General features: G+C 32.0%; 1 protein-coding gene across 10 annotated transcripts in view; it reads left to right on the forward strand.

Moving 5' to 3' along the window:
- The window catches only part of Herc4 (HECT and RLD domain containing E3 ubiquitin protein ligase 4), a 120887-nt gene that overhangs the window by 33110 nt on the left and 74982 nt on the right, over positions 1-12795 (forward strand). For all 10 annotated transcript variants that reach the window (XR_006846250.2, XR_009226408.1, XM_046419905.2 and 7 more), the window contains 4 exons: positions 1826-1902; positions 5562-5783; positions 6926-7017; positions 9855-9985. Coding sequence is in view for 8 of the 10 variants with exons in the window: in XM_046419905.2 (XP_046275861.1) it covers positions 1826-1902; positions 5562-5783; positions 6926-7017; positions 9855-9985 (522 nt within the window). In the remaining 2 variants the exon portion in view is untranslated. The remainder of the gene's footprint in view (positions 1-1825; positions 1903-5561; positions 5784-6925; positions 7018-9854; positions 9986-12795) is intronic.

Here is a 12795-nt window from a genome sequence, read left to right on the forward strand (position 1 = left end):
TGTTATTAGTGTTTAATAATCTACCGGAAGATGAAAGGAGATACTTTTTTCTTCAACATAGTAATGCCACAGTAGAATGTATTTCTTTGTGTAATATGTACTCAAGAAATTAGCATTTGTGTTATAGGGCAGTATTTTGGAAAGGAGAGTCACTGAGTTTAAATTACTTTGCAAATTTAGAAGATTTTTGTTAAACTTTATGACTAATTTAATACTAAAGCTTCTAAGACTTTACAGATTCATTTATCCTTTAACAGTGCATTCCTTACATAGTATTTGCCAAGCACTATGGTAGGTATTAGGGATTCTAATGCATATAAGTTACATAGTCGGCCTTTATGGAACTTATTATTTAGCAGAGGAGATTAACATTAAATGAATAGTATGTACACTGGTAATTAGTAATAACATGCTGTGAAGAAGAAAAGCATAGTATTTTATGAGAATGTAGTATTTTGAAATGTTTGGTTTTGCAAGTTCAAGTAGATAACTGAAATAGTTTTTTCCCCCAAATATTAAATATAGTGAACAGATGAATGAAAGATGTGTTTAGTGCACATAATAATAGTAAGTTTACTATTTACTAAGAATAAACGGCATAGTTGTAATTTCCATGTTTTTTCATTCCTAATTCTTTCTGCATTACCAGTGTTTAATTTTGCTATTGGAAAAAAAACAGCATTTTGTTACATTTGAAAATTTGATCCTACATTGGATCCTGCTAATTTGTTGGATTCTGCTAAATTTTAGCACTACAGACTCTCAAGCTTTGTAGTTAAGAACATAAATCCACTAAATAAAAATATATCTAATAAAACAATATGGAATTAGAGTAACTCTCCTTTTTCCTGCTCACAATTTGATTTGCTGAAGCTGCTTCCCGAAAATCATGGGTATCGACACTCTATTCAGAATTTGCTCTGGACTCTCATTTGGCAGAATCAGGTCAGATGGCAGTATCAGGTAAAGGGAAATAAGAAACATGGTTTTTTTTTTTTTCCCGCCCCCCCTTTTTTTCCTTGAAAGCATTCACTCAGGAAAAACAGTAGAAAGACCAGGAAAAGGGGAAGTATATAACATGATTTAGGATGGTTTGAAGCACAAGGTTAATAGATATTTGTAGTGTTTTTTTTTTTTTTTCTCCCCCAGTTAGCCTTTAGAATTGCATTGCAATTAAGCAAACATTAGAAAGGGAGGTGGGATTATAGAAGTATTAGAACAAACACAGATGACAGAAAATAAGATTTAACATATCAGTGATAATCATAAATGTGAGTTGATTAAATTTCCCTAGTAAGAAAGTTCGATGTCACTGATTGATTGATATGTAAACAAAAGGATGACCTAAAAGGAATAGATTTCATAATTTGTGAATTGGTAGAAAATATGATAGGAATCCTTATTGGTTCTAAGGAATCTAATAGAGAAGAACATGTATTAAACTAGACCAAACACCAATTTAAATCATATACATTTATTTTACAAATATATTGCCTCGTTTCACACAGTATAGATTTTTTAAAATTTATAATAAAAGGAAATTCTGAATTGTCAGAGCACTATGAAGAGTATTTGACATGTGAACATTGTTCACTTTGCTTAAGTATTTTCTTTGAGGGTTTTTTCTTTCATAGCTTTTACTTTTTTATATTTAGATCTTGGTTACTGATTTTTTTTAATATAAATTTTTTGGTAAATTGGCCTTAATTGAGGTCAGTATGAAACTCTGCACATAGTACGTATTCAGTAAATAGCATGAGTAAGTGACATTCAAGATCCATTTGTTAAATGGAATGAATTGATCCTGCTCTTTCTTCTTTTCTAGAAATATTAAAAGTTTGTCAGATATCCAGATAGTACAGGTTGCTTGCGGTTACTATCATTCACTTGCACTTTCTAAAGGTAAGCATTGTTTTTATTTTCTTCCAATTTATTACTGATGCTTTGAGCAGAAAGGGCTCTGACTTTTTAATCTTTCCCAAGATTGTCCTGGTTCTTCTTGATCCTTTTCATCCAATATAAATTTTAGTATTAGCTTGTCAGTTTTTTTAGACAAAGAACTTGATGGAATTTTGATATTTTGTTGTCTGTAAATGAATTTGAGAAAAATGTTTACAGTATTGAGTCTTGGGATCTTGAATGAACATCTAGATCTCTCTGTTTTTTAAGTCTTTTAATATTTTTCTTAGTATTTTGTTTTATGTGGAGAGATCTTATACGTTGTTTAATTAGTTTTTTTTTAACCTTTGTATAATTTATTTTTATGTGGTGCTGAGGATTGAACCCAGTGCCTCATATGTGCTAGGCAAGCGCTCTACCACTAAGCCAGCACCCCAGCCCTTTTATTAGATTTTTTTTTTCCCTCTTAGGTTTGCTTTTTTTTTTTTTTTTTTCTGTTTGTGAATGGTGTCATTTTTAGTTGTTTATTATAGTGAGGAAATTTATTTTTGTTTTTAACTTTTCACTTCATAATTAAAAACTATTTTTTCATAGCTGGGGAAGAATGGCCTCCAATCTCATTTTAAGCTCACAGATAAACTTTTTGTGACTAAAAGTAGAGAAAGTATTTAAACATACTGTTAGCTTTGTGTTCCTGTTTTACTGATTTTTTTTAAAAAATATTTTTTTAGTTGTTGATAGGCTTTATTCATTTATATGTGGTGCTGAGAATCACAAATGCCAGGCAGGTGTACTACCACTGAGCCATAGCCCCAGCTCTTATTACTGATTTAATTTAATCTTTATATTCCAGCTGAGAACTAGGACATAGGTTAGTAAAGGACCTGCCATTCTTTTTCTTTTCTTTTTTAAGACCATTTATGAAAATAAGTTCCTGGGTCTTTTTTTTAATCATCATCATTATATTATTAAATTCAGTGAATGTCTAGGGTGAGCTACTATGAATAAAATACTGGGATAGAATTGTGAGGAAACAAACAAACCAAGACAGTTTTAGGGGCTCTAAAGTCTAGTGGGAGAGGCAGATATCCAAATAGTTTGAGGAAGGAAAAAAGTAGTTAATATTTTGGTCAAGATAGAAGTAAAATCCTTTGAGGTAAATAAAAAGTCATTGGTTCTGATTAATAGAATGGTAGCATAAGGAGAAGATTGCTATTTGGTATGAGTCTTCAAAGATAAATAGAATTTAAGAAATATAGAATTATTAAGTGGTTGGGGTGTTGACAAAGGGGTTAGTACTAGTAAAGACATGGAGCCAAGAAGGTGTTGTAATTGAGTATTGGCCTATGGTTTTATGAATTGTGAAGGTTATGGGAGATATATTTCAGTTGAGGCTGAAATACAAACAAAAATGTGTTACAAAAAAGGACCTTTAATGTTGTATTAAGGAATTTGGATTTCTGTAGGCATCAAGGAATGAGGCATCTCTGTATTCTTTGCTGTTGCTCTGCTGCCTTCTTTTTTGATATTTTGGTAGGTAGATCCAGCATATATTTAGACCCCAAGAATATACAAATGAGGGCAGTTTTCCATCTTGACCTTTTTTTTTTTTTTTTTTTTTTTTGGTGTGTGTGTGTGTGTCTACACAGCTTATGCTTTAGCTAGTATCACATTCATCTAACAATTTGTTGAACATTTAGTGTGAACTAGGTACACTGTAGTATATAGTGATAGGCAATACATAGGCCCTCATGATAACAGCCATACAATAATGATACATACTACCATAGGGTTGTAAAAAAAAAAAAAAAAAGTTTGAAGTATCTAGAACATTAATAGGGAGGACTGTCCTTAATCTGGGTAATCAGGGAATGAAGACTTCTCCTGATAGAAAGTAGAAGGGTACCAGATAAAGATGAGGGGAAGGTTTAAACAGAGGGAACAACAAATGTGTGAGGAGCAGCTATTGAAAAATTCAAAGGAAGACAACTAGGATTAGAGTACAGTGAGTGGAGGAAGGTATGAAATGAGATTGGAAACATGTAGATCATACAAAGCCTTACATTCTTCAAAGTGTTGTCCCAAGAGCAATTAGAAAACACCAAATTTTTTTTTCAGGCAAACAAAATTACCAAATCTGCCTTTTTATAATATTGCTATGCAAATATGTAAATATCTTCTTGTATGCATATAGAACATTTCTGAGAGGCTGAGAGGACTTACTAGTAAAGGGTAGAAATAGTTCTTAGAAGAAGAATTTAGGGACTTAAGTTATGGAGGGAAGCTTGCTTTTTAAAAAATTTGATACTGGGACTTGAACCCCAGGGTCTCTTTACCTCTGAGCTACATTTCCAGTCCTTTTCCATTTTTTATTTTGAGACAAGATCTAAGTTGCTTAGGGCCTCACGTAAGTTGCTAAGGCTGGTCTGAAAGCTATGATCCTCCTGCCTCAGCCTCCCCAGTTGTTGGAATTATAGGCACATGCTGCTGTACCTCATAGATGCTTGCTTTTTAAGTGTGTACGATTTTGTGGTAGGAATTTTTAAAAAATGCTTGTGTATTGTGCTTGGGTTGTGGCTCAGTGGTAGAGCATTTGCCTAGCACTTGAGGCACTGGGTTTGATCCTCAGGACCACGTATAAACAAACAAATAAATATTTGTGCACTGAAGCACTTAACTAGTTTAATGCCAGTTGTTGGTTTAATAAAGATAAAAAGATGTCTGAAGTTATGAAATAGTCTGGCACTGGGGGAGTAAAACAAACTGGGGAAACTTACATAACCAGGTACAATGGTGAAGAACAGATCTGTCATATTTTTCTTTAGAAAGGAAATTATATATAATCTAGTGATATGGATATGTATGATATAAGAGATGAGGGGTTATTAATGATGGTTCCCTAGTGTGTTACTGAATAAGTTACTATGTTATTTACTGAAATGGGCAACACTAAAAAGAGGTACAGGTGTGGAAGATAGAGTGGAGATCATGAATTCAGTTTGGAACATGCTTAGTTAGAAGTGCATTTGACATATCCAAGTATGAACGTCAGGTCAACACTGGGTTATATGGATTTTGCTCAGGAGAGATTTGGGCTAATGATAGATTTTGAATGTGATCAGCATACAATTGATAACTGAAATTTTGAGCTTTAGATGAGTACCTCTTGGGAGATATTGAGGAATATTAAAATAGAAGAATATTAAAAAGAGCTAGCTATTGTGAAGGATCATAAGGACAAGATTATCCTTACTTAGATAATTCTCCATCAGTGTAATTAATCAAAATAAAATGTAGAGGGCTGGGGATGTGGCTCAAGCGGTAGCGTGCTCGCCTGGCATGCGTGCGGCCCGGGTTCGATCCTCAGCACCACATACAAACAAAGATGTTGTGTCTGCCGAAAACTAAAAAAATAAATATTAAAAATTCTCTCTCTCTATCTCAAAAAAAAAATGTAGAATGTTCTTATAGATAATACTCTAGGTAGTATAAGTGTTTTTTATGTTTATATGAAATAAACCTAAATGCTAAAAAGATCATGAATGTTTCCATCTACTGAGAGGAGCAATGTCCCAAAATAGCAGATGATCTTCAAATCAATTTTTTTTGTATGTTAATAATAATTTTGTGATTTTGTTATTTGTTTTATTTTTGTTTTACAGCAAGCGAAGTTTTTTGTTGGGGACAGAATAAATATGGCCAGTTGGGTTTAGGCATTGAATGTAAAAAGCAAGCTTCACCACAATTGATTAAGTCTTTGCTTGGAATTCCGTTCATGCAAGTTGCAGCTGGAGGAGCCCATAGTTTTGTACTTACCCTTTCTGGAGCTATCTTTGGATGGGGACGCAACAAATTTGGTCAGCTAGGTCTTAATGATGAAAATGGTAGGTTCTCATTATAGTTCAAATGTACTTTTTAAAAGGCATGCTCTTTCGAGTTGAATGATTTTTATTGTGTCAGAAAAATGTGTTCATATTTTCAGAGGATCAGACTGATATGTTAATTTAAAAATATCTTTTGATAGCATTTTGAAGGAATGGTGGGAGGCAAGAAAAAAGGTTTAATTGTAAATTATATCTGAACAACATTTTTGGATGTTCCTTAAAAGACAGTTGAAGAGCATTCCTTCAAATTGGTAATCAGCATGTTTCATTATTGGCCACCATCAATTGAAAGAAGCCGTAAAATTATTTTGGCAAGGGGCTGGGTGCTTGCCAGAATACTGCCCCTCGAGAAAGGAAAACAAAACAAAAACTTCTGTAACCTGAAGTTTTAAATCTGTATTTCAGAGAAATACTTACATGATCTGGGTCATTAAATTAATTTTTTGGTTGCTTTCTCTTCTGACAGCGATGCTAGAGTCTTGACAATAAAATACTTTGAATCATAAGAAATTTTAACTATCTGAAACAATCAGGATCTTGGATGTGATTTTTCATAACTGCAGTTGATTAGCCAATATGGTACATAACAGAAATGGTAATTTTATAAAGTTCAGCATAATTGTGATGACTGAAATGTACAAAAGTGAGTTGTTAATCAAGTAACAACTGGTAATGATAAATAATATTCTCAAAGAATTAACTAATAAATCTATATAAGAAAAATGTGCCATGATACAATAGTATATATCATTACTGCTACAAAAATAGCAGAAAATAGAGTTTTCAATCTACTAAGTAGAATCCTGTGAGCATAATCACAAGGTAAATATATAAAGAATGATGTGTATATAGAAAATTAGAAGCAGTTAAATAAATTTTTTAACTTCCTTGATTGCTCAGTCCTGTGCTTATTGGCATATAGGTTGCTTAACACTTAAGTATTTAAATCCTTACTTTATCACAGTATAATGGATAGATAGGCCTGGGAACCTAAGTTTGTAGGCTCGTACTGTAAAATCATTGACTCATAGTTAAAATTATTCAGTCATCACTGTGTTGAGCTTGGGAAGCTGTATAGAAAACACATTTAAAAGAATTTCAATTTAAAGAATATTGTTAACATCTCTTGTTGGAATTTTCAGATAGGTATGTTCCTAATTTACTGAAGTCACTAAGATCTCAGAAAATAGTTTATATTTGTTGCGGAGAAGATCATACAGCTGCGCTAACCAAGGTATTATACTCCTAAAACTTTATTATTACTCATAATAGTTCTTCCATAATTAGTGAATGTTTCATGATTTTTATATTAAAACTTTAGGTTGAAATTGATGTTTCAAAAATAACTAGTAAAAAGACCTAGATTATTATTTATTCTTAAAAACAATTTGCATTAATTTTCAGCCTTAACATTATAAAATATGAATTATGATATACTTCTTACATGTTATGTATATTGTGTTTCTCAACAGTTACATGAAATAACTGGTTGAATAATATTTTTGAAAAAATTATCCCATTTTAGTTCATCAGACTTGCCATGCTATGTGTATCAGTCCCATTTATATTACATAGCTTTATCTAATTTGAAGTTAGATAAATTATAAATAAATTATAGATAATTTATTTACTTATAAACATTTTAGAACATGTAGTAGAGGAAACTTAATTTCTGTTATTTATAGCCTGAGTATTGGACAATTATAGTGAACTTTCAACCTAGTTTGTCGATGGCTTTAACTTTTTCATCTCTCAATTTCTTGGGTGTGTGCCAACTCACTATCAGTACTGCTTAGTTTTCTAGTGTCTAGGAGTTAAATGAAAATGAAAATATTCAGGCTGCAGATGTAGCTCAGTGTTAGAGTTCTTCTCCAGCATGAGAGAGCACCAATCCCCAGCATCAAAACCCAAAGCAATAGCAAAAAACTCCATTCTATTAACCTTAACCGAAAAAGTATTTATTATAGTCATTCATGTGAACATAAAGAATTTGGCAAGGTTTTCATTGACTAAATTAGAAAATGGTGTTTTTATTTCTTTATCTTTGTCCTGCAAGTAGATAAAATTAAGAAGGAAATTATCTTTTAATAGACTTTTAAAATTCTGTACTTTTATTCTCTCATATTGAGAATTTTGGCATGACAAAGATTGTTTTTAGTCATTGTCAAATTTATCGAATTTTAAAAAATGACCAATTATAGAAGTTAATGTTTAAATATTTAATCTTACTTGCTGTTAGTAAGGAAGTCTTTACTGTAAGTACTTACCAATCCTGTTATGTTTTGTTGTTTTTTATCATTAAAATTACAATTGTAATTACTAAAGTCTTATTTTTAATCACTTTGTTTTATAAATTTTAGTCATTCTATATAGAAATAACAAAACTATTTTGTGTCAAAATATGTTTCATATGGTATCTAATTTTGTGTGGTAATTTGTAATAGACTAATAATGCTTTTCAGAAAGAATCTATCGAATAACCATTTACTATCCCAGGATAGTAACTGTATCCATTGAAAGTTTTAAAAAATGTTTTCTACCAATCTTCTGCATTTATCTTTCAGAAGACAATAATTGGTGATATTTGTTCACTAGAATTTTTGGCATACATTATTTTAAAGAAAACTAGATTTTAAAATTCCAAAAGTAAATATTTATTTTCCTTTAAGTTAGAGTATATGCCTCATATCTATATATCTTCTCCTTTTGTGGAAGAATTTCTTGTGCATAGATTAGCATTGCTTTATGAAGCAGCTTCCTTATGTAAATACCTACGTTAGGCTAACTGCATTAAGAAAGGTTTAAAAGCTGATTTTAAAAATACAATAAATGGAAAGACATGTAGTATTAGTGAGTATGGAGATACCACCAAAACATTCAGATTTTTTAAAGTTCATTTGCAAATTAATTATGTAAATCACATATAAATATACCTTTTGACTTAGCAATCCCACTTTTAAGAATCTACCCCAGAGATAATGAAATTTTACATCAAAGGTCATAGTTTTGCTATTAAAACAATTCCACAATAGCACACCTGTAATCCCAGCTAGGTAGGAGACTTAGGCAGAAGGATAATAAGTTTGAAGCAATCCTGGGCAACTTTGTGAGAACTTGTCTGAAAATAGATATTAAAAAGGACTGAGATACAACTCAGTTGTGGAGTAGTTGCCTAGTATCCATGAGGCTCCAGGACTGAGCCCCATTAATGCAAAAAGCAAAAATTCAAAACAAAGCATGGCCTGGGTTTTAGATGACTTAAGAAGTTAGTATTAATTTTGTGAGTGTGGTAATAGTATTAAGATTCTGTATTTTTTGTTAGAGACTTGAGCCATCAAATATATATACACCTTGATGTGGGAATTGACTTGATGACCACAATTTACTTCAAAGCATTCCAGTGCTTTTTTAAATTTTCACATAAAGTACTTCTCAAAAAGGTAAAGAGGAGGCATAAATATAATAAGATGTCCATTCTTTTGCCAGTTACTTGCCAGTTAGTGTAACTGAGTGGTGGCTGTATAATAATTGTATTTTCTTTCTACTTTTGTACATTTGTTGCTTTCTATAAATTTTAAAAAGAAAAAAATTTGTTTATAAAGAACATTTACATTGCACTATCTGCTTAAAATCACAATTTGTGCACTCTGGTTGCATGTACTTTATGCAGAGATTTATTTTCAAAGCATAATTAGCTTGTAAAATTTTATTAAGGTACTATCTTTAGGTATTTGTGAAATTTTATAAATGTGTACTTCAAATTCAAGAATATAATGAGGTTAAAGGCAATGCAAATAAGTAATCATTTAGCAAAAATATGAGCAACAACAAAAAATCCCCAAAACATTAAGTCTTTCAATGTAAAATATGTGAAAATTATATACCTTTTGGCCTGGAATTCTCTTATTTTGAAGACATTTTTTTCTTCAATGAATCATCTGTTAACTGTTAAATTTTGAAGACAATTATAAGAGACAAAATTGAGTCCATATTTAAGATCAGCTTATTTTTCTGAAAATCAGTTATTTTATTGACTTAGGCCTTCTAATAAATGGTTTTGTCTTTTTTTAGGAAGGTGGAGTGTTTACTTTTGGAGCTGGAGGATATGGTCAGTTGGGTCATAACTCTACCAGTCATGAAATAAACCCAAGGAAAGTTTTTGAACTTATGGGAAGCATCGTCACTCAGATTGCTTGTGGAAGGTAAGGTGTTCTAGAAAAGAGCATTTTGGTCTTGATGCTATTATTATTTAGGGTTTGTTTAGTAAATTGTTTTAGGTATCTAATAATCTGAAATGAAACATATGAAATGAAACAAATGAAACATAAATGCTTAATTTGCTGCTAAGGAATCATCAGTATAGGAAAACCATCTTTTATGTAGTTTTTTTTTGTTTGTTTGTTTTTTTTTAAGGGAGTGCTCTCCTGTTTTTCATAGTGGCTGTATCATCTTATATTTCCACCAATAGTGCACAGGTTTCCATGTTCTCCATATTCTTAATAACACTTGTTAGTTTCTCTTTTCTTTATTTTTTTATTTGTTCTTTTTGGTTATACATGACAGTAGAATATATTTTGACATATCATACATACATGGAGAATAACTTCCCACTTTTTTGATTATATATGATATGGTGTTACTCTGGTCGCGTATTCATATTTGAATATAGGAAAGTTATATCTGATTCATTCTACAGTCTTTCCCATTTCTCCCCTTTCCTTCCTCCCACTCCCCCAGTTGTTTTTTTTTTTTTTTTTCCCCCAAGTAGCCACCCTGGTAGGTGTGAGGTGATATGTCAGTGTGGTTTTTCTTTGCATTTCCCTGATGTTTAGTGATGCTGAGTATCTTTTCATGTGCTTACTGACTATATGTACACCTTTGGGGAAATGTTTGTCCAAATTCTATTCCCATTTTTGAACCTAGGTTTGGATTTTGTTTAAAAGTTCTTTCTGTGTTCTAGATGTTAATCCTCTGTCATGATTTAGAGCTATTTTCTTCTGTTTTTTTTTTGGGTTGCCCTTGTATTATGTTGATAGCGTCTCCTCCCATCCCTTTGGCTAAATTGAATTGTTTCCTTATTATCTTGTGTGTGTGTGTGTGTGTGTGTGTGTGTAGATAAACTTTTATTTTTATTCATTTATCTATTTATTTAATAGATTATGACAGTGGAATGCATTACAATTCTTTTTTTTTCCTTCCCAGTTTGGATTTTTATTTATGTATTTATTTTTTAATACACGACAGCGGAATGCATTACATTTGTGTGTGTGTGTGTGTGTGTGTGTGTGTGTGTGCTGGGGATTGAACTCAGGGCCTTGTGCATGCAAAGCAAGCACTCTACCAATTGAGCTATACCCCAGCCCCTACAATTCTTATTACACATATAGAGCACAGTTTTTCATATCTGGTATATAAAGTATGTTCACGCCAATTCATGTCTTTATACATGTATTTTGTGGGGTTTTTTTATGCATTACAATTCTTATTACACATATATACCACAAATTTTCATATTTCTGTTTGTATATAAAATATGTTGACACCCAGTTGAGTCTTCATAAGTGTACTTTGGATAATGATGTCCATCACATTCCACCATCCTTGCTAATCCCCTGCCCCCTCCATTTCCCTCCCACCCCTCTTCCCTATCTAGAATTCATCTAATCCTCCCATTCTCCCCCTCCCTACCGTGCTATGAGTCAGTCTCCTTATATCAGAGAAAACAATTCGGCATTTGTTTTTACAATTCTTATTACACATATTGAGCACTGTTTTTCATATCTCTGGTTGTATACTATTATCTTTACAGTATATATTTTATGAGGGTATTGCTGTATTGTCTGGGCTGACTCCAGGTTTCTGTCTTCAACTTCTTGAGTAGATAGGTACGGGCATGCACCCTTACACCTAATAATGTCTTTTTTAAAAAAAATTTTGCTTGCTTGCTTGCTTTATTTATTTATTTATTTATATGTGGTGCTGAGGATCAAACTCCTTGCCTCACATGTGCTAGGCAAGCACTGTACCTCTGAGCCACAACCTAATAGTGTCTTTTGGTGCACAAAATTTTTTAGTTTTCATGAAGTCCTGTTCGTCTACTTTGTTCTTTTGTTGCCTGGGTCTTTTGTGTCATATCCAAGAAATGATCACCAAATCCAGTTTTGCACTGTTTTCTTCTAAATTTTATAAGTTTACCTTTTAGGTTTAGATGGATGACTCATTAGAATTTAATATTTGTCTGTGGTATGAAATAAGGGTTCACCTTCATTTTTTAGTATGTAGATGTCTAATTTTCCCTGACCATTTATATAAAAAAGAATGTTCTTTCCCCCAGTGAATGTTCGTGGCATACTTGTTAAAAATCATTTGAACATATTAAGCTAGAATTTATTTCTGGGTTGTCTATTCTGCTCCATTGGTTTATATGCCAGCACACTCTGTTTTCATTACTAGACCTTTGTAATAAATTTTGAAATCCGGAAGTGTGAATTTACCAGTTTTTTTATATTTTTTTTCAAAATCATCTTAACTAATTGCAGTCTCTTGATGCCATAGGAATTTTACGCTGGGCTTTTCTAATTCTGCAAAAAAAAAAAAACGGAATTTTAATAGTATTTATACAGACTCTGAACATTGCTTTGTGTGTCATAAACATATCTTAATACGGTCTTCTGTCTAGGAACATGGTATGCTTATTTTTTTAAGCTTTCATTCTGCTGCTTTGCAGAACTTTCTTTATTGTAACAGATGGTTTGTGTGTTTGTATGAACTCAGTGTGTTCTACATATACAGTGATTTTATCTACCTCACATATAATTTTACTTCTCCCTTTCCAGTTTTCCTTTTATTTACTGTTAAATTGTTCTGGCTTGAACATCAGGACTGTGTTGAATAGAAGTAGTGAAAGTGAGCATCTTTACCTTGTTTGTGATCTTAGAGAAGATCACAATCTTTGATCATTGAATATGATGTTCACTGTTAGGCCCCCCTGACCCCCACATTTTTTATTGGT

The sequence above is a fragment of the Marmota monax genome, unplaced genomic scaffold (assembly GCF_021218885.2).
Source record: "Marmota monax isolate L192 unplaced genomic scaffold, Marmota_monax_Labrador192_F-V1.1 WCK01_AAM20220418_F8-fsc00019, whole genome shotgun sequence".
NCBI classification, from domain to species: Eukaryota; Metazoa; Chordata; class Mammalia; order Rodentia; family Sciuridae; genus Marmota; species Marmota monax.